The 25,607-nt window shown below is 46.0% G+C and overlaps 1 protein-coding gene and 1 non-coding gene across 4 annotated transcripts in view; both read left to right on the top strand.

Annotated features, from left to right (window-relative positions):
• The window catches only part of Fli1 (Fli-1 proto-oncogene, ETS transcription factor), a 121,587-nt gene that overhangs the window by 74,866 nt on the left and 21,114 nt on the right, over nt 1-25,607 (top strand). For all 3 annotated transcript variants that reach the window (XM_029482123.1, XM_021172154.2, XM_029482124.1), the window contains exons 3-5: nt 2,965-3,119; nt 7,291-7,494; nt 16,324-16,389. In XM_029482123.1, the coding sequence (XP_029337983.1) occupies nt 2,965-3,119; nt 7,291-7,494; nt 16,324-16,389 (425 nt within the window). The remainder of the gene's footprint in view (nt 1-2,964; nt 3,120-7,290; nt 7,495-16,323; nt 16,390-25,607) is intronic.
• Nucleotides 21,554-21,657, top strand: LOC115032110. Its single transcript, XR_003837737.1, has one exon. It is a non-coding gene; the product is annotated as a U6 spliceosomal RNA (small nuclear RNA).

Raw genomic sequence — 25,607 nt, 5'->3', positions numbered from 1 at the left:
CATTCATCCCCACCAAGAACGCTTGGTTTTATGCTCATCTTTTCTTTGTTATCAATTCTTTTTACTCTGGGGAGTGGAAGCAACCTTACCACCCATGGCCACCGTACACAGCTCCAAACCAGGAAGATCCACTAGTATGGGCACTTCTGAGGTTCTAATCTCTGCCTGGAAAGAGGCCAATTTTAAATGCAGAAATTCCAAGGCCAGGCGCCTATGAAAAAGAACATTTAAAAAAACCTTCTCTCCAGTATTCGTAAATGGGAGACTTTGAAGTAGGCACCTCCTCTTTTGCTACCATTGATCCTGGCTGGCTGGCTCTGGGCACCCTGCTTGGAAAGTGTGTGTGCTGTCCACTCTCCCCACCCCCACCAGCCAATGAAAATTCCAGTATCTTGGTTTCAGGCCAACTTAATTCTCCAAGCTTCTCTGGTATTTGGATGGTTTCTCATCTGACAAGAATCTGGGGAAGACAGCCAGTGTGTGTGTATGTGTCTGTGTGTGTGTGTGTGTATGTGTGTTTATGTATGTATGTGTGTGTGAGTGTATGTATGTGGGGGGTTTACACACACTAGCATATAGGTGCACATCTGTGATGGAGGGTGTGCATTTCTCTAACTATATGTGTGTGATAGCCTATGGATGTGTGCATGCATACCTGCATACATTATATACATGTAAGTGGTAGAGTATATATACATGTGTGTTTTATGGGATGATTGTATGTATGTACATATTGTATGTATAACTATGTGAATGTGTGTGTGGAACATGTGAACATATTTGTATTGTGTGTGTAGGCCTATGTATATAAGTGTGTGTGTGCATGTACTGTGTGAAGTAGTGTATGTGTGTTTGTGTCTGCATGCACACATGTGCATATCTGTGAATATGTGTTTTTATGGCCGAGTACATACATATATGTGTACATGTTATCACTGTGTCTATGATGCATGTGGTAAAGTGTGTAGAGCATAGTGAATTGTGTGTGTGTGTGTGTGTATGTGCATATGTACTAAATTTAGAGGCTGAATGTTTTCATTATGTATATGTGCTGTGTGTGGTGAAATGTGTGCGTGTGAGTGTGTATGTGTGCGCACACAGTTTTCCTGGGGGACAGCAGTATGCTCTGGCCAGCTCAGCTTAGACACAGGCACCAGGGTCTGACTGGGGCTGCTTCATCTCTAGCCAAGTCCTTCAACAGCAGAAGCCAAAGGGCTGAGCGCTGGTGAAAAGCCCCGATGTGCTACTGCCTCTCCTCCGACTGCCATGGGGACATTAAACCTTCAACAATCTGGGACTCTGACGGCTGGGTCTTGGTTCTTTGCCTGGAAAAACAGTAGGCAAATAGTAAAACCTTAAATTCTAACATGTGTAAGTTATACATCTTATTTTCATTTTCAGCCCATGTTCTCCTCGGTAAGACATCAGGAAAAAATTACCGTCTGACTTCTAATATCTCAGTGGAGCATTTATCTCCCAGCCATGATAAGTGATCTGCAATATTTTTTTCCTTTCAGATTAAGAAACAAATTCATTTAATTTTCTTTATTGAATGTGCTCAGGCCCTCCCTGCTCTGCCTGACTCTCAGGAGCCCTGGACTCTTCTCCCTCTTCCTGCGCTGGTGACTGTCTCCTTGCTGTGGGATGGGTGACTCCCTAGTAGGCAAGGCCTGTTCCTTAAGGGCTCTCAATCTGTCCCTGCCCACTGCAGAATGACAGAGAGCAGACGCCAAGCGGGGCACGTAGGGAGATGTTAGCGTGCAGAGCTGGCAGACTATAATCAAAACCTTGTCTCGTCCCCTTGGTCTGAAGGCCTGCTTTGGCACTCTCAGGAGAACTGGCCACTTCCCAGGCTGTTGGGATGATGCTTGCTGTCTGGCACTACCATAGTGCAGTATCCACTGCACCTTTAGGAGGCTACTATGGTTCTGCTTCTTGGGATGACTGAGTGAAAGCTAGGAAGGGTGGGATGGCAACTTCCCCAGCTTGCTGACGGCTCTGTGGTGCTATACTGAAGTTCACTGTGGAATATTCTGTGTGTACTTGCTGCATCAGTGGACCACTGGGTGGGGGTGGGGGTCAGCTTAGCTTTCCAGACCATTGCTCAGTGCCAGATGCTGTGAATATCCAGTGCTAACTGTGCTGTGTTGTCTTAGTCCAGGATGGGTAATGTGCCTTCTTCCTCTTGCGCGTCCAGATTGCTTCCTATGTGCGTTTACTACTCAGAGCTGTAAAATGCTACAAGAGTCATACATAACAGGTCACAGTGCGTTCCAGGGGCCACTCTTCTTCTTTGCAGCACCCAGCTCCTCTGTATGTGGCCTTTAGTTGAGAAGTTTAACACTGGGACCTTGGGTCCTGCATCCATCTTTACTAGCCATGTGAAATCAGTAAGCACATCTTTCCTTTGGTAACCACAAAAGGGATGTAGTAACCTTTGCTCCACACATCTGAGAGGGTTATCAGGAAACTCAGATAAAGCAAACAGCTTATGAAGATGTATTAAAGTGGTACACATGCAGTAGAAATAGCTGGGCCAGCAAGTATTGATACCATCTCTAGAAACAGAAGAGACAGGGTAATAGGCTACACAGAGCATCTCATGCTGTTCTCACTCAGTCCTGTAACCAAGGTAGACATCAGCTTCTATAGGTTTGTGGAGAAGGCCTATCTATGACAAGGGCTAGTGAAGGAGGGTAAGTGTTGACCACTGGCAATCAGGTTGAAACTGGACACAGAAGACAGTGGAGGAGGGCTGCAGGCCACTCAAACAGGAACACCTAGGATGCACACGGTATTTATGACAGGAGCAGGCTGGGCTCCACATGGAAGGTGGCACTAAGAGTTCATTGTCATTGTTGTCATCATCCCAGTGATGTCTAAGTGACTGGCCAATTCTGTTGAGGCTGGAGTGACATGTCCCCATAATGACGGTTTCTTTTGACCTGTTTCCTCTCACTCCAGGGAGTCTCCGGTGGACTGCAGTGTCAGCAAATGTAACAAGCTGGTGGGCGGAGGCGAAGCCAACCCCATGAACTATAATAGCTACATGGATGAGAAGAACGGCCCCCCTCCTCCCAACATGACCACCAACGAACGGAGAGTCATTGTGCCTGCAGGTACCTTGGGAGTCAGCTGCCTGGCCAACACCCACACTTCCATTATTCAGGGGCTGTAGTGGAAGGTTGGCCCATCTCTTAGAACAAGAAAACCCAGCACCCTAGTCTTCAGTGGCAGACAAACCAGGGAAAGTTGCACATCATACATAGCTATCCTCCAATGGAGGCAGGATTTCAAGTGTCACCGGAACCCTGGCATGCTGATTCCAGAAGCCCCACTGTCAAACATAACACAAGGCAGATTTTCAGTAAGCAACCTGGTACCCCCAGGATGAATGTTGGGCAGAGGCAAGGCTGCCTCACCCCGCCATTCCTTCTTGTGAGAAGTGCAGCTCCTGATGTCCACCCTTCCCTCAGGCATGTACTTCCTGGCTTCTGCTAGGTTCCACCTTCCCAAAATTACAGCCAACTCTTTCAGTTTTAAAATAGAAATAACTATATTTAACAAACAGAACGCCTCCACGTGTGTGCCACAAGTTATGTCATTATGTAGAAATAGCCTCTTTTTCCCTAGGTATTGGTGCTATTGGTTACGGGGGGGGGGGGTCAGGGGGAACCTATTGTTAAATCCTCTAGCCTATTGGCTGGATGCTGCCTGGGCCAGGCCCAGTATGCTCAGCTGCCTAGGTATGGAGGGAATTCAAAAACTGCCACTTTAGAGTGGGTGCCAGGTGGAAGAGACAGAATGTCAGGAGTTTGAATAAAGTGAATTACAGGGCAGGAGCTAAAACTAACCTTAACCAAAATAACTTCACCAGAGAGGCTGGCTCCTTCCATTTGTAAATGTGTAAATGCAGTTGTGTCTTAGAGCGATGGTTTGTCTTGTTGATCTGAAGGATGATTTTGTGATGGGCAAGTCTGTCCTGTTCCTGGTGTTTGTTACCATGGGAAGTTATATATGACAGTCACATTTCTGAGCTCTGGGCTAAATTCCACGTGGGAAAGAGTGTAGAAGGCATCAGAAATGAAGGCAGAAGAGGAAGGGCTTGTGGGTATTGTTCTGCAGCTCATAGGACTAAAATCTGTCTGGGCTCAATCTTCTTCAAGCATAAGGGGCTGATTGCAAGGAAGGCTTCACCTGGTTTATTTGTATATTTGCTTGTTTGGGCTGTTTGAGATGGGGCTTCACTGTGTAGCACATGCCGTCCTAGAATTCACTGTGTAAGCCAGGCAGCACCTTGCGGCAATCCTCCTGCCTCTGCCTCCTGAGTTTGGGAACTAACTACAGGTGTGCACCATCCACTCCTGGCCAGAAGGTCTTTCTTTATTCAGCCAGATTTCACAGGAGCCAAGTGTATAACGTCAATAGCTTTCTCTTCTGTCACATCATCTAATTGGTTTGTCACCACCCTCAGGAGAGCAGCTGGTGATGGTTAGCTCAGGGGCGTCTTCTCTATTTTGAGGCCGTGATTCTTTTTAAGCAGACTTGGTGAGAGGCTCTCTCCACCCCACTAGGCCAGGAGAGGCCTTTGCTATCCAAATCGCCTGCTCTTGCCTAAGAAGGAACTCTTAGGGGATGAACCATTAGAGGAATGGAGATTACCTCAGGACCAGGTGATTGTCACCACCTTGCTTTGGTCGTCATAGGGCAGACTGTTCAGTTGTCTCTCTACCCTTCCGGTAGTTAAAATGTTCTCACGGGGATTGGCAAAAGGTGGCTCTTCCATGAACCAACTGAATCATAGCAGTAAAAAACAAAACTGGCATGTTTTTATCATGCTGTTTCAAAGCATTTGGCATAAGGAATTCATGAGCTTTAGATCTGCTTGGTTATTCTCCTACTGGTTAGATCTGTATGCATTACCGCTAGACACTCTGGCTTCCTCCAGGTCAGCCTCCTGGACGCAAGGGAAAGTCTCCTTTGGGCAAGTCCACAAATCAAGGCAATAAAACATTAGTGGATCAACCGATTGAATTTATGACGGGATTTTAAGACAAGCATAAATGAGGGTTCTAGTTAATCACCATTTCCACATCGAGATGGGAAGGAACGAGGGCTAAATCGTCCAGGAAATACATTTGGAAGAGTTTAGCATGATCCAGAGTGGAAGATTTATAATTCATTTTACTGGAGAGGGAGAGAATTAACATTGTGACAGAGCCCAAAGCGAAGAGCGGAAATAATAAAATAAATAAAATATAGGGCATAAAATTGAATGTACAGTCTAAGATTCTAGTAAGTTCCTACAAGTAAGGAGCTAGGAGAAGCTATGGGTGAGATAATTCACCACATAATCCACGCCCCTCTGGGACACCTCCTTTCGAATTCTCAGATTTCCATTCAGCCATAACCCTTGCTTGATGGTTTCTGAAAAGTAGAGGGTTGAAAACAAAACCAGGAATTTATCTGATAGACACAAACCCCAACATGAGCAAGAGGGCTAGGGGGAGGTCTTCTGGGTCCTGGAACAAGGCCTTGCAGTTCCAAATGAGTTAAGGCAGGATCCTGACAAGACAAAACTGAGGGGGTTTCAGGGGGCCTGCTTCTCCAACTATGTGACATCTTTGAAGGCTTCTGTAAAAACCCTAGCAGTAGTCACGAAGGCAGAACTTCCACGGTTCCTTATCCATCTACAAAATGGGTATAACAAGACCCATTTCATAGATTCTCATGAGAGAAAAAAAAATGGGTCAGATTGAGAGCTGGCTTGTGGTAGGATCTCACAGATGGACTATCACTCAGTAGGTACATCTTGGAGTCTTAGTATGACATACAGAAGCTGTGACATATGACAGCTTTTTTTCTGTGCTCCCCCTCAACCTCTCAAGGGTTTCTTTTATAACCCTAGAGATCACAGCACCTAGCTCCCTCCCCACCACCATTGCTGGCCATTTAGAACTGAGTTCTCTTAGCCTAGATCTTTTGCAGCCTCTAGAATGAGAGGAATATGAGTTTGTTTAAGAGGAGCACACGTTTTTCCTGCTAAATAAGCATGCTAAATGAAACAATCAAGCAGAAAAGCAGAAGCAGGAGTGACCAGCCACCCTGTAATAAAATACCATACCTTCTCCAGGAAGCCTTCCAGGACTCTCCAAATTCACCCTAGACCCTTCAACCCAAGGTTCACTGAACTACCAGCACAACCCATTGCTTATGTATTGCTCTGATGCCTACATATTTATGCTGATGGATGTGTGTGTGTGTGTGTGTGTGTGAGAGAGAGAGAGAGAGTCTCAAATACACAACCCTCCTGCCTCCGCTTCCTGAGTCCTGGGATTGCTTGAATGTATCAGCATGCCTATGGAAGTTTGTCATTTATAGTATCTTCCACCTTAGACTGAGCAGGTTGAGAAGATGCTTCAGGGAAGGATGAGACAGAGGGGGCTGGGAGAAGGCAGGTTTGGAGCAGAGGCCTCAGTCCTGTGCTGTTTCTGCTTATTCACAGTTAAAGAGGTTTCTGTCTCTAGAGCCATTTCTCATCTTTAAGTATTTAAATATCCTAAAAATGTTTAGGGGTGGTCTGGTAGAAATCTTAACACAGCTGTCCCCCCCAAAAGGAGGAAACCCAGATTGGATTTATGTCAAACAGTAACGCCATTGGGTTTTCCAGCTGCCCGGATAGAATCACAGGAAAAGCAGGCTTGTGTATATTTCCCTTCCGGAGAATCCGGAGGGATAAGTGTGCCCTCCTGAATTCACTGCTAGTCTTAAGATGCAAATGGGTCCCCTTCCCAGAAACGTTGGTTACTGGGGATTCTTTTCATTTTGATGTCACCATTTCTTGGGCCAAGCTATCAATTGGCCTCCAGAAACTTTAAACACTATCCGGTCAGGGTATGTGTTGAGGCAGCTAAGAACCTTTCCCAGCCCTGAGTGGTTCAGGCAGTGTCAGAAGCCATGGAACCAGACGGAGAGTTCTGAGGGGACCATCTGGAAGGGAAGAGAGAGGAGGTAGAAAGAAAGGAGAAGAGGGAAGAGAGGGGCATAGGAGGGAAAGATGGGGGGGGTTAAAGATACCATGAATCAGGAGTGAGAGAGAAAGAAGAGGAAAAAGGAGAAGAAGGAAGAAAGAGGAGAGAGCAAACAAAGAGAAGAAGAAAAGAGGGAGCTGTGGGGAAAGAGGACAGAGGTGGAAGAAGCAAAGAGGAGGAGATAGAGAAGAGAGGGTGAAGGGGAGCCTAGGCTGCTGGGCAGGCACGCATGCTGACCGTTCTTATCTCTCCACTGCAGACCCCACACTGTGGACACAGGAGCACGTTCGACAGTGGCTGGAGTGGGCTATAAAGGAATACGGATTGATGGAGATTGACACTTCCTTCTTCCAGAACATGGATGGCAAGGAATTGTGTAAAATGAACAAGGAGGATTTCCTCCGAGCCACCTCCGCCTACAACACAGAAGTGCTGTTGTCGCACCTCAGTTACCTCAGGGAAAGTAAGTACCATGTACACCCCAGGGCTTGGGAGCAGGTCCTGCCAGGTCCCCAAGAGCCAGCCCAAGGGAAGGATACCCTAATACCAGTCATGGACGACCTATGCCAGGGAACAGTTTCCTTAGGACAGGAACCCTGTCAAGGTCACATGTGTTCCTACAAAGCCTGAAAGGGAAAGACTTCATCCAGGAGTGGAGTGTCCAAAGGAAACAAATCAAAAATGGAAAACTCACAGAGACCTGGGACATGGGAAGGATGACACCAGCTACTAGGTAGGCGCTGGGAAGATCTCTTTTTCAGAAGCTTCTGCTAGCCAAAATTGTACAGCGATAGAATCTCTGGTTGGAGGCTTTCTAAGGAAATGTTTAGAGTTCTTACCGGAAGTTCTGAACATAGATATGAGATCTAAGATTGTGGGAGCTGACATACTACTCCCCCTATTCTGGATTCACATTGATGCCCAACCCTAACTTATGGGGCTGCTTCTCCCCACCGCCATGAAACAACAAGAGCATCTGGTGGCCCAGGTTTGTTAGTAGGCACTGAAAACTTTCCCAGACAGAACCCCAGGGAAAGCTTAGTAAAGAAAGAGCTATCCAATAGGAGGCTCCTTAGTACCAAGCCCCACCCACCAGTTCCATGTGAATTTTGATAGATATGAAAGGGAAGACCTGTGAACCTGCTAGTGACTCAGCCTTAACTCTCCATCAGAAATCCAGACTATCCCCAAGCCTGGAAGTGTGCTCAGTGGTCTGCAAAGATGAACTGAAGCCACAGGAAGGCAGGCATGGGCTCATTCTGCATGAGAGCATCCCTACAGCCAGCCACGTCCATGATTAGCTGGGCAGAACAAGATGCACTGTCCTCTATGAACGGCCTAGTTTGCCAGAGGTATCGTAAGAGTTTGAGAAGATTTGATTGTTTTAAGGCACCTTTGATTTCTGAGACCTCAGCCAACACTGTGGGGCTGCCTTTTGTGGGTTCACGGGCTCTGGGATGGTTCACTTTGTACAGGATCTCCATTGTGCTTTCAGTTGTTATCAGTAAAATACATCGTCTCAGTGCAAGGGAGTTCTGTAGAGAGCAGGGCACACTCACATGGGCTAGGAAATGAAAAGTTAAAATATTAAAAAAATGCATTTGGAAGTTTCCTTGGGTGCCTCTGGGCTGGCTATCTTGCCACCTCTCTAAGGCATCTGGTCGTGCTGGGAGAGGACACATTAGCTCCACTGCAATGACCTCATGTCTGAGTTGCTGCACCATGAGGTCAGTCCAAGAAATAACACTCTAAGAAGGGGCCATTTTCTACCTAGTCTCTCCTGACTTTCAGATGCTTAGCATTTAATAATGATTTGTATTTCTCAGCCTTTAATTGCCTGGTGGAAGGAAAGAACAAAAGGATCTTTTAACGGAGTTCTGCCATGATCTGCACAAGCAGGAGAGGTAGTAGGCACAGAGCATGAGTGTAGAAAGCAGAGGCCAGGAGCATAGCACCATCAAGCCTGACTTCTAGGCTCCTCCCAAATCATCTATGCAAGAGGTTGAGTGATCCCTAAGGAAGGAGAAATGTCAGAAGCTCCACTGAGCTCTACACAAAGGGTCCAATAATCTTGGTTTTCACAGTAAATGCTTTGTGAGGACCATGTCCAAGAATGTTTGGACTTCATAAAAGAGAAGCCCATTAAGACCATGTGACTTTCAGGCCTGGATTTCTGACCAACCCATAAACAGCACAAGTTTCTATTTCTTCCTTCTGTCACCAAAGAATCTGAGCCACAGACACGGACATGAGGCATATATCTGCTGCTCAGAAGGTCTAGGAATACTGTTAATCAGTCAGTGCTTCCTATCAAGCCTTGGCAGGCCTGCTAGTAGACAAGGGCAGATAACAGGGCATCATGAAGGTATGAGCAGCTATAGAGGGAGCAGGGAATAGAGTTTGGTGTTTGGAGGATAGTGAGAAAAACCATGTATTCTCTCCTTCTAAGAACACATGTAATCACTATGAAAAATGTCATACAACACACAAAGTTTCTAGAAGGGGGATTTGCTATAAAGGAATTTCCAGAGTTGAGAAGAGGTAGTACATGTGTATGTTTGGAAAGCCTTTGAAAGGGCAGTAAGCATGTGGTGATAACAGTTGGGAGTTCTACACAGGGAGAGTTTTCCTGCCACCAAAATGGTGGTAAAACATAAGTGTTGCAGGTACTTTTATGCTCTACCAGCCTTTGCTCTGGGAAGTGACCATGCTACCAGCCCCCTCCCAGCTTCCCATGAACCCGCAGATAAAAGACACAGACACTGGGCTGGAGAGATGGCTCAGTGGTTAAGAGCAACTACTGCTCTTCCAGAGGTCCTGAGTTCAATTCCCAGGAAGAAAGAAAGAAAGAAAGAAAGAAAGAAAGAAAGAAAGAAAGAAAGAAAGGAAGGAAGGAAGGAAGGAAGGAAGGAAGGAAGGAAGGAAGGAAGNAAGAAAGAAAGAAAGAAAGAAAGAAAGAAAGAAAGAAAGAAAGAAAGAAAGAAAGAAAGAAAGAAAGAAGTCTTAAAAATCAAAAGACATAGACACACAGTTGTTCAATTTCAACTTGCCTTCTTGGCATAATTGCTGGGGATTACTATCTCCTGCCTGGAAAATGCACACTTCTCTATACTCTTAGCTCTGTACCTCCCACCTGCCCTGAATTTCAGTGGCTAGTTCCATCTAGCCCCTGCCAAACATCCCTGACCAACCACCTGTAGTTGTGGCCACAGGCCCCAGCTTCTCCCAAGACCTCACATGGCTGCTCCATTCTTCTCCCTCCAAGGCATGGCAAAAATTCCCCCTCTCCTTCCTTTCCTCTCCCTTTTCCTCCAGGGACCCGGAAGTCCCACCTGTACCTTCTGTCTAGCGATTGGCCCATGACTTTCTTTACTGACAGATCAAGAACCAATTGGGGAATAGGACCTCAGCATCAGACCTACCCTTACACATAAGATGTGCTTATGACACAAAGTTGAGTCTGTGGGCCAAAGCAAAAATGATAATGGTTGCATTAAATTTAAATTTCCTTGAAATGTAATACAGATTGCAATAACCTTCTGAGGCACCTGGATTTAAAATGATCTTCATGAAAATTTTTCTGACTTTTTTTTTTAATTATGGTCTCTCCTTTGGGATTCTAACCTCTAGGACCCTGGTTATTGGGTACTACTTGGCTGTATCAACCCTAGAGGAGGCCATTTGTCAGACATTGTCTGCTCTGTGATGGCTGAAAACTTTCCTGCTAACAGACATGCCTTCAAGCCTTCTGTGTTTTTGTTTTTCCAGACTGAATGACACGAGCTGTTTCATGATAAAGAGAGAGACCAGGGTTTGGCTGCAAGGTTGGGGCCAGAGGAACAAGTATAGATTCTTAGCATCATTGTGTTGGGCTTTTGTTGGGGAGCAGCTGGGGCTAAATGATTCCCCTTTTGGCAAGACATAGAGGGAAAAGAGCTGAGACTCACAACATAGATGTAGGACACAGCGTAGAGTAAAGGGAGGTCAATACAGAAAACCTGGGGACTAGCCAAAGCATGGATTGTTGGAAGTCAAAATTGGGTCAGCAAGATGGCTCAGTGGGAGAAGATACTTCCTGCTAAGCCTGGCAATCATAGTTCAATCCTTGGGACCCATATGTTGGAAAGACAGAACCTACTCCCATTAGATGGCCTCTGACTTCCACATATACACTAAAACATACAAGTACACACACACACACACACACTGTAAAAAATTGATGGCACTTTTCTAATCTCTTATGTCTGAGTTGGTTTTTTGTTTTTGTTTTTGTTTGTGTTTTTTATTTTTTAAAAATTCCTTGTAGGGTACTGCATTCTTGCATCAAATTTACTTTCACAAGAGACAGTTGACTATTCTTGTTCTCTGAGAAGAAATTCACATCTGGGCCTTCCTTTTGGCTGTTCCAGATGGGATACCTGTGTAGCATTAGGAAGAAGATGGAGGGACTAGGACTGACTAGGGTACCTGCAGTTATTGGAGTTCAGCTGAAATATCTGAGACACAAGCAGACACCAGCCCAGGTGTCATTCACTTCCTGTGGACAGAACACCCCCTTGTGGACACCACGAACAAAACTATGATCCCTGTTTCTTGACCAAAGCAACTGAGGCTGGCTAGTTTCAGGAGCCCATCCAAAGGTATCTGGCATGTACAAAGTACCTGTCCTTACCTTTGATACTGGGACCACTGAAGCTTTCAGTCTGAGCTAAGGTCACTGATGCAGAGGACTTGATGACTCTCATGCAGGATGCTTGAATATGCCTGAATTAAGATGCTGACACAGGCAGACCACACCTCATTTGTCTCCCTTCTCATCTCCAGGGCTAATCTCTTCTCCAGCCTCCAACTTGAGGGCAAAACCAATGTCCCCACATGGCTTTCCATTTGTGTTGCACCAATAGATACAGGCTTTGCAAAACTCCTCTGCAGCCTCCACGAGTGAAGCCAATCAAACCAAATCTCTCCTCTCACGCACCCTGACCTCCTCGCTTCCCCCAGACTCTGGGTGTGATTGGCAGCTCTGCCAGGATCTCCCAGATATACCCACTGGACAGAGGCACTGTTGGCAGCTGAGAATGGGGCAAGTGAGATCAGTCCCTTCTCAGGCCAAGGCCAATGAGGCAGCGCTATCTGTCTCCAACTAACAGTTCAGTCACAGAGCCACTGGGGGGAGTTTGGGGATGTCTGGGAGTCCAAAAGCTCCTGGGATGAGTGGCCCGAAGCAGAAGAAAAGGGGTTTTGTTGTTGCTCCTGTTCGTTTTTTCAAAGGAAGTGGGTGGAATGTCCATCTGGGTCTGAGCTGGGAAACCTTCTAAGAAGGCACACTTTCAGACAGTGGCAGCCCCAGAGGATGAAATACATCAAGTATCAGGGACACCATAGAAAAGGACTCCAGCTTGATTCCCATTTTTAATTTAAACGTAATGGAAAACACATTTTACACTCTGTGCTATCCCCACCTGCAACCTCAGATGGCCATGCAAAGGTGATGGCCCAGTCATTACGCCAAGGAAGTGTTAAACTTTCCATCTGGATCGGGCCAAGAAAAGAAGGCAGGCTTCCAATAAGATAAAGTGCCCAGTGGCCTCGGACTCAGCAGTCAGCTGGCCTGTTTTTTAGTGCGTAGAGCCTTACTTCCCTCCCCAGTGTGCATTTAGGACTGGGGCTGGCTGTAGCACAAAGAAACTGAGCTAGGAATTGACTGGCTGGCTGGGGTTGGTTTGGGGTAGATGCTGCTGGGTTCTATGGTAACATGAATGGAGCCAGAGACAAAGGCTCTGGCACCAGGTCCCTTGTCCACACTGCTCCAGGTGTCCAGTCTGAAAAGCAAGTTAGAGAGTCTGCAGAGCTGAAGGAAGCTCAGGGCTTCCCATCTGCAAGTCCCATCCTATGTTCACTTTACTAAACTCCTTTCAGATCCAAAAAAACGGAAAATGACCTTGCTGGACTGGGGCAACTGGACTCAGTTGGTAGAGCACTTGGCTAGCATGCAGGACACTCTGGTTTTGATCTTGTGCACCCTAGAAACTGGTGTGGTGGTGCCTGCCTGTCATCTGCAACACTTGGGTGGTGGGAACAGGAGTATCAGACATTTACGATGGTCCTGGGCTGTGTAATGGCTGCTGAGCCAGCCTGGGATACATGAGAATCTGACCCAACAAAGAAAAATGAAGAGGAGAGGAGGGAAATGAAGAGGGGGAGGAAAGGAGAAGGAGAAAAAAGAGAGAGCAGAGGAAAGAAAAAGAGAAAACAAAGTAATCTTGTCCTCAAGCTCTTATCTTGAAGGACCGGGTCACTGCCAACAGCTACATTTTAGAGCAAAATGTGTCTCAAACCAACAGACACATATATGTGCACATGAATATATCCTGTTACTCACACACACACACACCCCACACACACACATAACTGAGTGGACAACACTTTAAATGAGGTATAACATGCAGGGAGTTATGAAAATCACAAGGTACAACTAGCCCCCAAGACACCTGCCCTCACCTTCCAGCACCTTTTCTTTCCCTTCTTCCTTCCCTCCCCCTCCCTCCTCTTCTCCCCCTCCCTCCCTCCCTTCTTCCCTTCTGCCTTTACTACCCCCCTTACTATTTGTTTGTTTGTTTGTTTATAATTTCTGAGACAGCCTCATTGTGAACCTCAGCCTATTGGAACTTTCGGTGGTGCTCTTGCCTTAGTCTCTGGAGTGCTGGAATAAACATGCATACGTTCTTGCCCATCTTGCCTGTATTGATTTAACCTAAAGGATGCTCCTGCTTCTGAACTGAGGACAGGTCTTATAGAGCAGCCCATCAGTTGATCTTGTCTCTTGGCCCTGGTTCCTCTGGCTGTGTGATCGTAAGCCTTGACTTCCCTAAAGGTTGATCTCAGCTGTGGGAGGAGGCTAGCATATGCATGCTTTGGGTGGCTCCTTCAAGGACTAAGTAAGAGAGATAGTGTCTGGGAGGAAGCGGGGATGGTTTAGTCAAGAAAGAGCCAGGCATGCTACTGTGAAGACTTGACTTTGATCCCCAGAACCCATGTGGAAAAAAACAGTTGTGGCAGCATACACTTGCCTCAGTTGTCCCTGCACTGCGGAAGTGGAGACAGGTGGATTCGTGAAGCGTACTGGACAGCCAGCCTTATCTATCAGCTGGCTCAGGTCATAACAAAAGACTCTGAAGCAAAAAAATCAAGGTGGATAGATAAATCTTGAGCAAGGGCACATACTCCTTCATGTATAGGAGTACACACAGGTGTGTGTGTGTGTGTGTGTGTGTGTGTGTGTGTGTGTGTGTGTGTCCTATATAGCCATTGATTGTGGCCCTTGCTTTCAGGAAATTCCTCAGGACTCAGCAGCAATAGAACTGCTTAGGTCAGATCCTCAGAGCAGGAGGAAGAAACTCAAAACCTCCAATGGGAGACCAGACTCCAGGAAGGACTCCCCTGTAACAGGGCAAGTTACCGTAATTAAAAAGAAAAAAAAAGACACAAGGGGCACCCTTGGCATCCTGAAAACCTGGTGAAAGAAAACCCAGTGAAAAGAAAACGTGTCTCCCTGGGGAGAAACCAGCCCCACCCCATGTAGGTTGCCCCTCCCCTGTGAAACTTGAACTAAGACAGTCTTGGGGCAAAATCTCTCCCCTAGGTTACCATGAAATATGTATTTCATGCAGGCTTTGGGGAGGTCAAGCGACCCTTTCTCTTGGCATTCTGGGAGTTTCCTGTGGCTTCACGTGTGCCCAGAGAGGAACTCTGACCATGGGGGGAAATTTAATAAATGTGGTTTATCTGAGCTCCGTCTCTGTCTAACTAATGACTGGAGTGGTTTGCTGCTTGGAGACCATTATTTTTCTTTATTTGCTCTAGCAGCGAGGTTCTGCCTGAGGGAGAAAATGCCTGGGACTGAGGCACAGACATTCTTGCTCTTACCCCTGAGAGGTTTGGGGTATTCTCTTGGAACGTTTGATTCCATTTCTGAAGCTCTGTCCAGTCACGGAGAATTATCCCTCATTGCGGCAGAATCCATCCCTAGCTGGAATTCCAGCCGGCCAGAAAGGCCAGTGCCCGCAAGCTCTGTGTAAAGGGTTTCCATTCTGTGTAACTGAAAGCAGTCATGATAAATGCTAGCCTCTGCTGAATGTTTAAAACAAGCTAGGATCTCTGCAGTGCACCTTCTGAGCTTAGTTTTATTAAAGCCACATTCTGTAGATGTCACTTTTCGCCCAGTATAGATGAGGGACATGTGACCAGGGGAGCTATACCCAAATAAACTTGTTACTTTGAAGTATGAGAGCTTAGACTAAGATGAATTTGTCAATTTGTCACTAATATTCTTGGAAGATGGAATGTTGCCTTTGGGTGGCTGTGTCCCTTATAAAATGTAATCTACATATCTGCACTTTGGCATATAGCAGTCCTTAAATGGTACCCACCACCTCCTGGTTTTCACCTAGGAACTGCTGAGACCTAGAAGTGATAGGTACCTAAGCCAAAGGTCTTATGTCCCACCAGAGGTGACTTTGGCTGCCCTGGTTAGACTCATATTTTCTGAGTATTCAACCAGAACATCCGTAGCTAAAGGGGACACCACTCTACTTCCCAGCCCCTCCTTGACTGGAGGCTAAGCAGAGGCATGGCAGACAAGCCATTCCCAGCCTGACCATCAGTCAGTTCCCTTGGCCACATGTCGCAGTGAGAAGAGTTGTGCTTAGAAAGGCTTTGGTAGCCTCAAACACATGTGTTGAGCTCATGGCGTCCTTTGTAAAAGCAGATCCCAGCCCTCATTTTGAAGGCTAAAAAAAAAAAAAAAAACAAAAACATCCCCAGGAGAATCATGAGAGGAATCCTAAAAATGCCTCCAATTTATAAAATAAACTCTTGGGATCACTTTAAACCAAAGGACAGATCTAGTCTGAGGAAAGAAAGGAACATATGTTTTACATGCAATCACAACAGAAAAACAATCGTCTATCCCAAGTAGCTCCACTGGACCTGGTGCAGAGACCTTTCCATCAAAGCTTCCGTTTAGAAGACCACACACCAGCGTGTTGAGATCTGCTGCTCTAGACACTGAGAAAATTGTCTGTTATAGTATCGACATCCCAGAGGTGGGGTTCCACAATCCACGGCCCACGCAAGGGTCAGCAGCCTCCTACTCTGGCCCCATTTCTAAAGTTTCCTCTACTTCTTAATTCTAACATGCTGGGAAGCCTGGCTTTAACACACAGGCCTTTTGGAGAACATTCTAGATTCAGACCGAAGAAGTTTGATATTTCTGTTTTTACTTTCATTTCAGGTTCACTGCTGGCCTATAACACAACCTCCCATACAGACCAGTCCTCACGACTGAATGTCAAGGAAGGTGAGTCTGTCCCCTCATGTGCCCAGGTTCCCTCCACTCTCACCACAGCACAGGTTCATCCTTCTCAGACAGGTGGGAGATGCTATGTCTGGACACCAAGTCCTTTCTCGGGAAACTATTTTTCTAGGACACAAGATAAAACAAAAACAAAACAAAACAAAAAAACAAAACAAACTTTTTTTTCTTTCTAAAGACCATGTTTTTCTTCCTCTGCCACCAGTTTCAGAACTACAAGGGAGGCTTTGAAAGATCTCATAAAAACATCACAAGAATATAAATTAAAGTCACCCCCACCCAAAGAAAGGGGACTGTCCTTAGAGAAAAATGAATCGGCTGACTTTCCAAGCTGACACTTGGGGGCTATCCTGGTGAAGATAATGGAATGTATGTCTACCTTATAAAGTTTTGTTTGTTTGTTTGTTTGTTTCCTAAAAGAAAAATTAGCATTTTCGGTTCGTGTTTAAAGTGGTGATCTGAGGATTTGGTCTAGGATGAGTTGGCCTGTTCTGGTTTGGGTTGGTTTAGTCAAACAGTTCATTTGATATAATTTGGTTTTGATCAGCGAGAAAGAAAACTGTCTTGAAAAAATGGTTTTAGTGAGCACCACAAGGATGCTTCTCAGAGTCTTCATTGGCAGGGACTGGCGCTCAACCTCGCTGGTGGAGTGCGTGCACAGCATGTGTGAGGCCTGGGGTTTGATCCAGCAACACACACACACATACACACATACAAATACACATACATACAAATACACACACATACACACATATACTCACAAACATGCATATACACATATACACAAACACTCACATATATATGCATACACTCACATATACACACATACACTCACATATACACACATATGATCACACAAACACACAAATATACACACATACACACACATGCATGCCCACATATACACATACACTTACACACTCGCACACACCACACACACACACACACACACACACACACAACTATTACCCAACCTAGTCTTGTTTTGGCCACTGAGTCCCCAAATCAGATGAATGATATTTTTGTGTGTGAGAATTGAAGCTCTGCCCACTCATTCTACAGTCTGATGATCTCCTGTCCCATCATGTTACTCATGCCTATAGCAGAGAATATTTATTTGCATGATGAATACACTGAGGTCTGGTCCCCTGGTTTTGTCACATCTCCATCCTCAGACTCATGACAGGTTCAGGGTTCTTCCAAGGAGGGTCAAGTCTTGACTCTAAAGCAATCAGCTTCTGAGGATGGCTGACGATGGAGCCATGGCTTGCAGGTTTAGAAAGAAACAAATAAGCCACTAAACAGAGGGAGAAAGGAGAGGAAGGATGGGAAGGAAAAGAAAGAAGAAAGATGGACGTGAAGGGAAGAGCAGGAAGGGAAGGCATGTTTTGAACTATTGAATTAGGATTTACTGCACAGCATGCTGGTACCATCAGAATTAACCAATGAGACTTTTGGGTAGACAGAACTAATGGTCTATCTGCTCTGTTCGTACTGGTTTAAATACTGGTTTAGGTTGAGAAACTGGTCTGCAGACAATGCAGTCACTAACCAAGTCCTTCCTGCTGAGGAGTTCAGTGCAGCCCTGGCCCTGGGCTCTACCTGCCAGGCGGAGCCCCTCCTCCGCTGGCCCTTTTGTGTTAAGAGTGCATTTGTCTCCCTGCCGCCTCATTCAGGCTGCTCGAAGGAGCCGCCAGCTCCTACTGGGTAGCAACCCTCTTCTGAAATAAATTGACTGTAGCATCCAGGCAAACGCACCGGCTGCCCCCATTCAGGTGGTGATGGGCATTTATCTCCCAGCCTCGGCCCTGGCCTCTAGAGACGATTAAGCCAGGGTTTTGCAGGGTTTTGCAGGTGCATCTTTTGTTCCCAGTAAAGCTCTCCACTTAGGAGAGCTTCCCCCTTTTGAGGTAGTCTGGCTGAAGGAGCCAGCCTGCCACAAAATAAAGTACATTAGCAATACAAAGCTAACAAACTCCTCCCCCCTTTCACCCTCTTCCCACCTCTCTGCCTCTCTTCTTCCCTAATAGCTATCTTTATTTTTTAAATATTAAATGGAAAAAGAAATAGAAGACATCAATGCCACCTTGACTATGTCTCTCTTTGAATAAGAGGCACACACGGCATTCAATCAGAGCTGGGTGTGTGCCCACGGGTGCCTTTGCTCCGTGCTTTGCAAAGGGCAGGTGCTGGCTGGCATCAGGCGCAAATGGGAGAAGCTGAGGAGATGAAGTCTATTAATGTACCTTCATGGTACTTATCAACTAGAGTGCTGCTTTAGTTCAGCATGGCATGATCGTCCTTCCTAGCCTGCCTACCTCCTTAAACACTGACTGACGCTATCTCAGGGTTATTTGTATGTAGAACGTAAGACAACATTTCAAAACTCAATTTCCACAGACCTGTAAATGTGTTGTGAGTCTCAGTTGTACCCAATTGGAACCATTGAACATTTTCTACCTTATTTGTCAAGCTTAATGTACTTAAAGCAGGAAGACAGCGGTTATTGTCAACCATTTCCATAGCAGCCTTGGCTGTCACTTAAACAGGATTTTGGAGTGTGCCTGGTGCAGGTACATACTTTGCTTTGGAGCTTGCACCATTCTGTGAGTCAGCTGTTTTTGTTTCCTTTCTGTGCAGAGAGGTGGGACAACATGAAAGTGACCCCTGAATGGTTTGTAGCCCCTCAGAGTATGGTAAGGAAAGAACGTTCCCCTTTCACTTAAGCCACTGTCGTAAGAGAGAAATGGTTGTTACCAGAGTCTGGGAAGGCCATGAATGGAAAGGTTATAGAGGATGAGGGGCCAGTGGGGATCTCATGCAGCTGAAGGAACAGCTTCTAAGGCAGAGTAGAAAAGAATGATTGACAGCAGTCAATTCAATATTTCAAAACAGCTAATAGGATTGTGTGTGTGTGTGTGTGTACATGTTTGAGGGTGTGTGCATGTTTGCATGTGCATGCGCACACATATCTGTGTACATGCATGTGGAGACTATAAGCTGGCATCAGGTGTGTTTCCCTGGGTTGCTCTCCACTGAACCTGGAACCCATCCATTCCGCTATGCTGGCTGTCCAGTGAGCTCCGGAATCCTTCCTACCTCTCCCTCCTTAGCTTTGGGATTTGAGAGCCACACTGTGGCAGGCATATGGCTTCTAGCGGCTGCCAGGGATCCAAATCTGGCCTCTCATGCTTGGTCCACAGGCACTTCAGCAGCTGAGCTGTCTCCCCAGCCCCAGTGATCACATTTGTGAAGTGACTGATGAGTCTGTGTCTTTCACCTGATTGTTACACATTGCAGAGATGCTTAGTAACATCACTCTGAGTTCTCAAAGTACTTACAGTCACTATATATTTGAAATATTTTAAAATACGTATGATTTAATGGCCCTTATTGCCAAGGTTCCTCCTCAAAAACACAGTCTTTTTCCTCTAGCTATCTTTTCCTAAGTGTAATTTGGTGCAGAAATTTGAATTTCTGCAACATTTTTCTCTGTCTCTGTAGTTTTTCACTGCTGCCTCCAGCTACATCTCTGTTCCCTTTTCAGAAACAAATTTATACCCAGCATCTACTAGACCATAGCCTTCGGTCTTAAGGGCACAGAGAGCCCCTTGTAGACTTTGTAAAAACAATGACGTGCAAGGACAAGTCCTCTGTAACTTCCCCCTCTGTATCAACCTGGAGCCCTGGAGCTCACTGGATGGAAATGGGGGGCTGGCTGCCAGAGGCTGCAGGTAGAGAGAAGTACTTTGTGCTGACTGGTGGTAGTGAGTACTGAAGATGGAAGCTGGTGACGATTTCACTGCCTTTGAATGTGCAGAGTGTGGCTAAGTTATACACTTGGAAGTGGTTAAAATGGTAAATTTTATTTTAAAAAAATTAAATGCATAAATAACAAAAATACTGAGGCTAAGGCCCAAACACAATGTGTTAATTCTAAATCTCTACTGGGTACCTATGGGGGCCTTGGGGATTTTTTTTCTTAAGTTCTAGCTGGACAAGCCCCGCTTCGTTGTACTGAAGAAACATAACCGGCACATCCAGGGCCACTCCAGGTCTTTCTGGATCCTTCTGACCTTCTCTGTCCCCAGGTCATCCTAGACAAAGACCTGAGGATATACTGATTGTAAGCACGGGTGGGTGAAACATCTCGCCCTTGATGATGTCATTATTACTGTTATTGACAACTAGGTATGAGTTTAGCATCTTACCTCTTAGAAACTCCCTGCTCCCATGCCTTCATTTTAGCTCTCTAAAAACAGATCATGTGTTGCTAACTTGGGTATATGGGGGAGCACTGGGGCTCAAGAGACTAAGTGGCCTTTCCACACAAGCCTTCTAGAGAAAAGCTTGACCCTACTCCCTTCTTCCCTGTCCTGCACACTGAAATCCAGAGTGTGACTGCTGATCCTGGGTGGTAGATCCAAGGTCCCAGCTTTTCTTTGGTTTTCTGGGCAGCTCCTGCCCTAGAACCCTCTGCAAGTGCCCACTGCCCCCCACAACAGGCAAGAGTAAGCACCTAACTTCAGAGCTCCTCTACATGCCTAAGGCCCTCATTTCCTTAGCCCTCATCCTGCATCTATCTCAATACCTCCAGCTCTCCAACAGGCAGCAGATATAGAGCTCCTTGTTCACTTACTTCTGGACCTCATAGCTGCCAAGGCCTGGTGGAGCTCTGAGCTTCTAGGCCCCCACCTAGAGCCTTTAAGACTTGATGCCTAACTTGAAAAACTGAAAACCACTGCCCTAGCTGCCAAGGGTAGATGGCCTGCAGAAGCTCCATCACGCACTTACCTTGACTGATGGATCAAAAGTCTGTCTTCATACTTGCCAAGGATTGAAAAGAGAGGGGCTAAATCACCCCAATTACACATATGCTGGATGCCCAGCTGCTATTTATGGATCATGCTTAAGAGAGCCGCTCCTCTCAAGAATTCCAAGGACAAGGGTCAAGCATGAAATAGCAACCCTTCTGTAGTATCTACTTACCAAACATTTTCACATCCATTATCCATTATCCACACACCATCACCATGAGATCGCAGCTGCTACCTTCTTGTCCCTGTCCTGCAGTTAAGGATAATAAGGCCAAGAGCTCCCAGTGTTCCTTAGATGTCACCCATATTTGGGGCAAAACAAGACTCTACCCGTGTTCGCTTCGGCAGCACATATACTAAAATTGGAATGATACAGAGATTAGCATGGCCCCTGTGCAAAGATGACACACAAATCCGTGAAGCGTTCCATATTAAAAAAAAAAAAAAGATTCTACCCAACATAGGTTTGGTTTGCTCCCCATAAAATGTGGGAGGGGTGCTTCCCACATTTTAATCTCAACATCTTAAATATTTGTTAATGAATGTTTTCCACTCACCTAAGGTAAACACTCAGCTCCTCTTTCAGTGTTATACTAATGAAGCTGCAGTGTGATTTTGGGCAAGGGTTTGCCTTTTCTGTCTCAGTATATTATTTGTATGGCTGTCACAATACCTGACAGAAACAACTTGAAAGGGGAAGATGGAAACTTTGCGGTTTTGGAGAGACTTCAGTCCATTGTGGTGGAGAAAGCATGATAGAGGGAGCGTTTCGCAGAGATGAGAAGAATAGAACATTTGGTAGTGGGCGATCCCATGGTGGTGGACCAAGGTTCATGGGTTAAGCTATAGCCTTTATCATTAGCCTACCCCTAGTGACCCACTTCTTCCGAACAGTCTCTGTCTCCTAAAGGTTCTATGAAATTGTACCACCCAGTGGGCAGCGAGCATCCAAAAGCTCGGAGCCTGTGGGAGATGTTTCCGATTAAGTCAGAACACTGCATTTCATCATGTATAAAGTGAGGATAATTTCCATGCCCTTGTAAATCAGTGTGATGTCTGACATGCCAAAAATGCTTGATAAATTATATTCATAACAGTTCATTATTATGATTTATGACCCGAATTATAATAGTAATTAACATTATTGTTGGGAAAATATATTTGAGGGTTACCAGAGGCTAACAATGTGAAGATATTGTACTCTAATGGATGGTATAGCGCTGTGCAGGACGCTCCACCATAGCTGAGAAGCCAAGCTGCTCAAAACCTTCCTAGGGAGAGACCCCTATAGGCGATGTCAGGAAGTGCTGTCAAATCACATTCATAAATGCAAAGTCACTTGTCACATTCAAGATCTCCAAGGGGAAGGAAGGAAGAGCCACAGTTGAAAATACCTACTGAATATCTTTTATACTAAACAAAAAACAAAACAACAAAAACAAAACAACACCCCCCCAAAAAAAACCCAAAAAAATCAAAGGCCATAAAATGGTTGAGACCAGCCAAAGTCACACTAACCTGAAAGAAATCCAAGACTGAAAATACTTTAGACCACAAGCATTTAGTATATGAGAGATCCAAGCTGTATAGGACTTTTTATTATTAGGTTAGCTTACTTTTTGTGTGGTATGGGTGCTTTGACGTGGCATAGCTCAAGGGCAGAGACAACACATGCTGAGTTGGTTTCTTCTACCATGTAGGTTCTGTGATTCGAACTCAGATCTTCAAGGTTTAGTAACAAGTGGCTTTTCTCACTGAGCCATCTCCCTGGCCCAGTGTGTTCATGCAAAGGATGTAGGTGGTCAGTTGCCTTAGTAAAGAATGGGCCTAAATTCTGTGGGTCGTTCTGCCTTCTCTCAGTTGCTCATTGATTCTCTGATTTATGGAGGATTTGCTCCATACAATAAAAATTCCAGAATCCTGGAAATATGATAGCCAGGGGGTGCCAATCACATCTGCAGATGAGCAGTATAGTCTCAGAAAGTCGTCCTGCTGCCTCCTGCACACCGCGTCTCCGTTGGTGTTCAGAATGACATCATCTGAGAGGTTATGGTGTAATGTGTGTGGGGGTGGGGGAGGGGTGTCTCTGGAAAAGCTGGATATGGATACAGAAATGTAGCAGGGGAAACTCTGATTCTGGGGTGTGTGTAGGCACCGTCATCTGCCTCCACGGGTGTTCTGGGTGGTATTTCGAAAAGGTGAGTCCCTATACACGTGAACAAAGTGTCAGCGGGTGGCATGTGTGAGCCTTGGGTAGGCCTCCAGCACTGGAGACAATGTGCTTAGGCACTTCATGGTGAGACTGGAAGCTCAGGTATGGAGCCCAAAGCAGGAGCCAGGAATTTGCCTCCAAATACTAAGGTCCAGTGGTAGTGGGGTGGAGCTAAAGTGAGATCGGCCATGGCTTTTAATTGTTCAGCAGAGCAATGGGCCTCAGTAAGGCTTCGCTGGACTTTTTCCCTTTTATGTATCTTGGAATTTTTCTGTGACTGTAAAGACAAGGATAAGTTTTATCTGAGTGGGAGGGCAGCTAAACGAGCAGAATGTCTGCATTCCACACCTGTGTACGGTGAACGAGGGTGGCGTGCTCTTGGGAGGCCCGCATTCAGACTGTGAGTCTATGGGGAGGGGCGAGTAGGTGAACATAGAAACAAGAATAGAAATGATGTGCTGTGTGTGTGTGTGTGCGTGTGTGTCTGTCTGTATGTGTGTATGTCTGCGTATGTCTGTGTCTGTATCTCTGTGTGTGTGTGTCTGCCTGTCTGTGTCTGTGTATGTCTGCGTATGTCTGTGTCTGTATCTCTCTGTGTGTGCTTGTGTGTGGGTGAGGGTGTATAATTGTGTGTTTCTCAGCTATTTCTGTGGTCCAGAGGCAAGGTTTGTGATTATAGATAAACAGTAGCTTTCTCTCTCTGGTTTGTATTTGGTTTTGTTTTTAACTTAAAAAAAAAATCCAGAGTTAATGTTTTATCTGTTTCCTATCTGACCCTCTTTCAGAGATGTGTTTGATTTTTAAAAATTTTTGTTTTTATTTACTTAATTTCGAGAGAAAGTGGCAGAGACAGAGAGGGAGAGAGAGAGAGAGAGAGAGAGAGAGAGAGAGAGAGAGAGAGAGAGAGAGAGAGAGAGAGAGAGGGAGAGAGAGAGAGAGAGAGAGAGAGAGAGAGAGAGAGAGAGATTGAGAGACTGGAAACAAAGAATCGTTGTCTCTGAGCCCTGGCAGGCAGGAAACCCCAATCTCAGGGGAGTTCAGCCAGCCAGCCCGGCCCTGGAGTCAGACTCCAAGTTTCTGAATTCAATTTGACAGCTTGTCTGGGACACTTTCTAAGTAACCATTATCCTTCCTTTCTCTAAGTAAAAGAACTGTTATTCCTGTCCCAGGGTGTGCTGTGTGCTCTGTTATTGCACACGTGTGGCCATACGATGACGAGCACACGGTCTCTAAAATTACTGGAAACAGTTTGCATGTTCCCTAAGACAAGTGTAAATTTGTTCCAGGCTAATGAGCAAAAGATTTGAAGTCTCATTCCCCAGCCCGGTGAGAAGTAGGTACATGGGCGAGGGGGGGAGGGGAGGGGAGCATTTGTCCTGGTGTTGTGCATGTACACACTATTCTTACTAGGATTTCTTTGAAGTACACACACACATACACACACACACACACACACACATCCTTCACTGACCACTGTCCTCAGCGTAAGCTCTCTCCCTCTCTCGTCCACACTCACATCAGCCTAGAGCTGCAGGTTGAGAGGAGGTGACTCCTCTGTGTTCAAAGGAACTCTGCAGACCCTGGAAGCAAGACCACACTGGGTCCTTTGGATCTTTGACATGGTGTTGTGAGGGATTAGGCAGCAGCCACCCCTCTCTCCCGGTGTGTTCATACTTGAAATCCAGGAGCGATGTATAAGTTTATGTCGCAGCACCTTCTGGACAACTGTGGACGCTTGCTCTCTTGGGTCTGCCCTCGAGTCTGAATAGAACTGTACCTACTATACCTTCAGTCAAGCTTGAGACTGCCTCTCCACTTACCCCAACCCTACCCAGGGACCCGCCGCCCCTTCAGAGGCCTTGGTCCTATAGCATCGCCTGGTTCTAGTCTCCTCTGCCCCTTTTATGAGGTGTTTTGTTTGTACCCACTCTTTCTCCAATTTAGTAGTGTTTAGTATTGGACAGATTCCAGAGGTCATTTTTTTCCTCTCATATGACTAAAGCACGCTGGAGCTAGAAACCATTGGACGGGCAGAGGAAAGTCACCCTTAACCCACTCCCCAAAAGGTCACTGTAAGCCAGCCCTCCAAGATGCTTCTAGTGGGGAGACTGGCTTTTTCTCCTGTGGGGGTTGCAGGGTGTACCTTCTCCCCTCCCCTCCCCTCCCCTCCCCTC

Source organism: Mus caroli, chromosome 9 (assembly GCF_900094665.2).
Source record: "Mus caroli chromosome 9, CAROLI_EIJ_v1.1, whole genome shotgun sequence".
Lineage (NCBI taxonomy): Eukaryota > Metazoa > Chordata > Mammalia > Rodentia > Muridae > Mus > Mus caroli.
The sequence above is the reverse complement of the archived record's forward strand: the minus strand, read 5'-3'. Positions and strand labels throughout refer to the sequence as shown.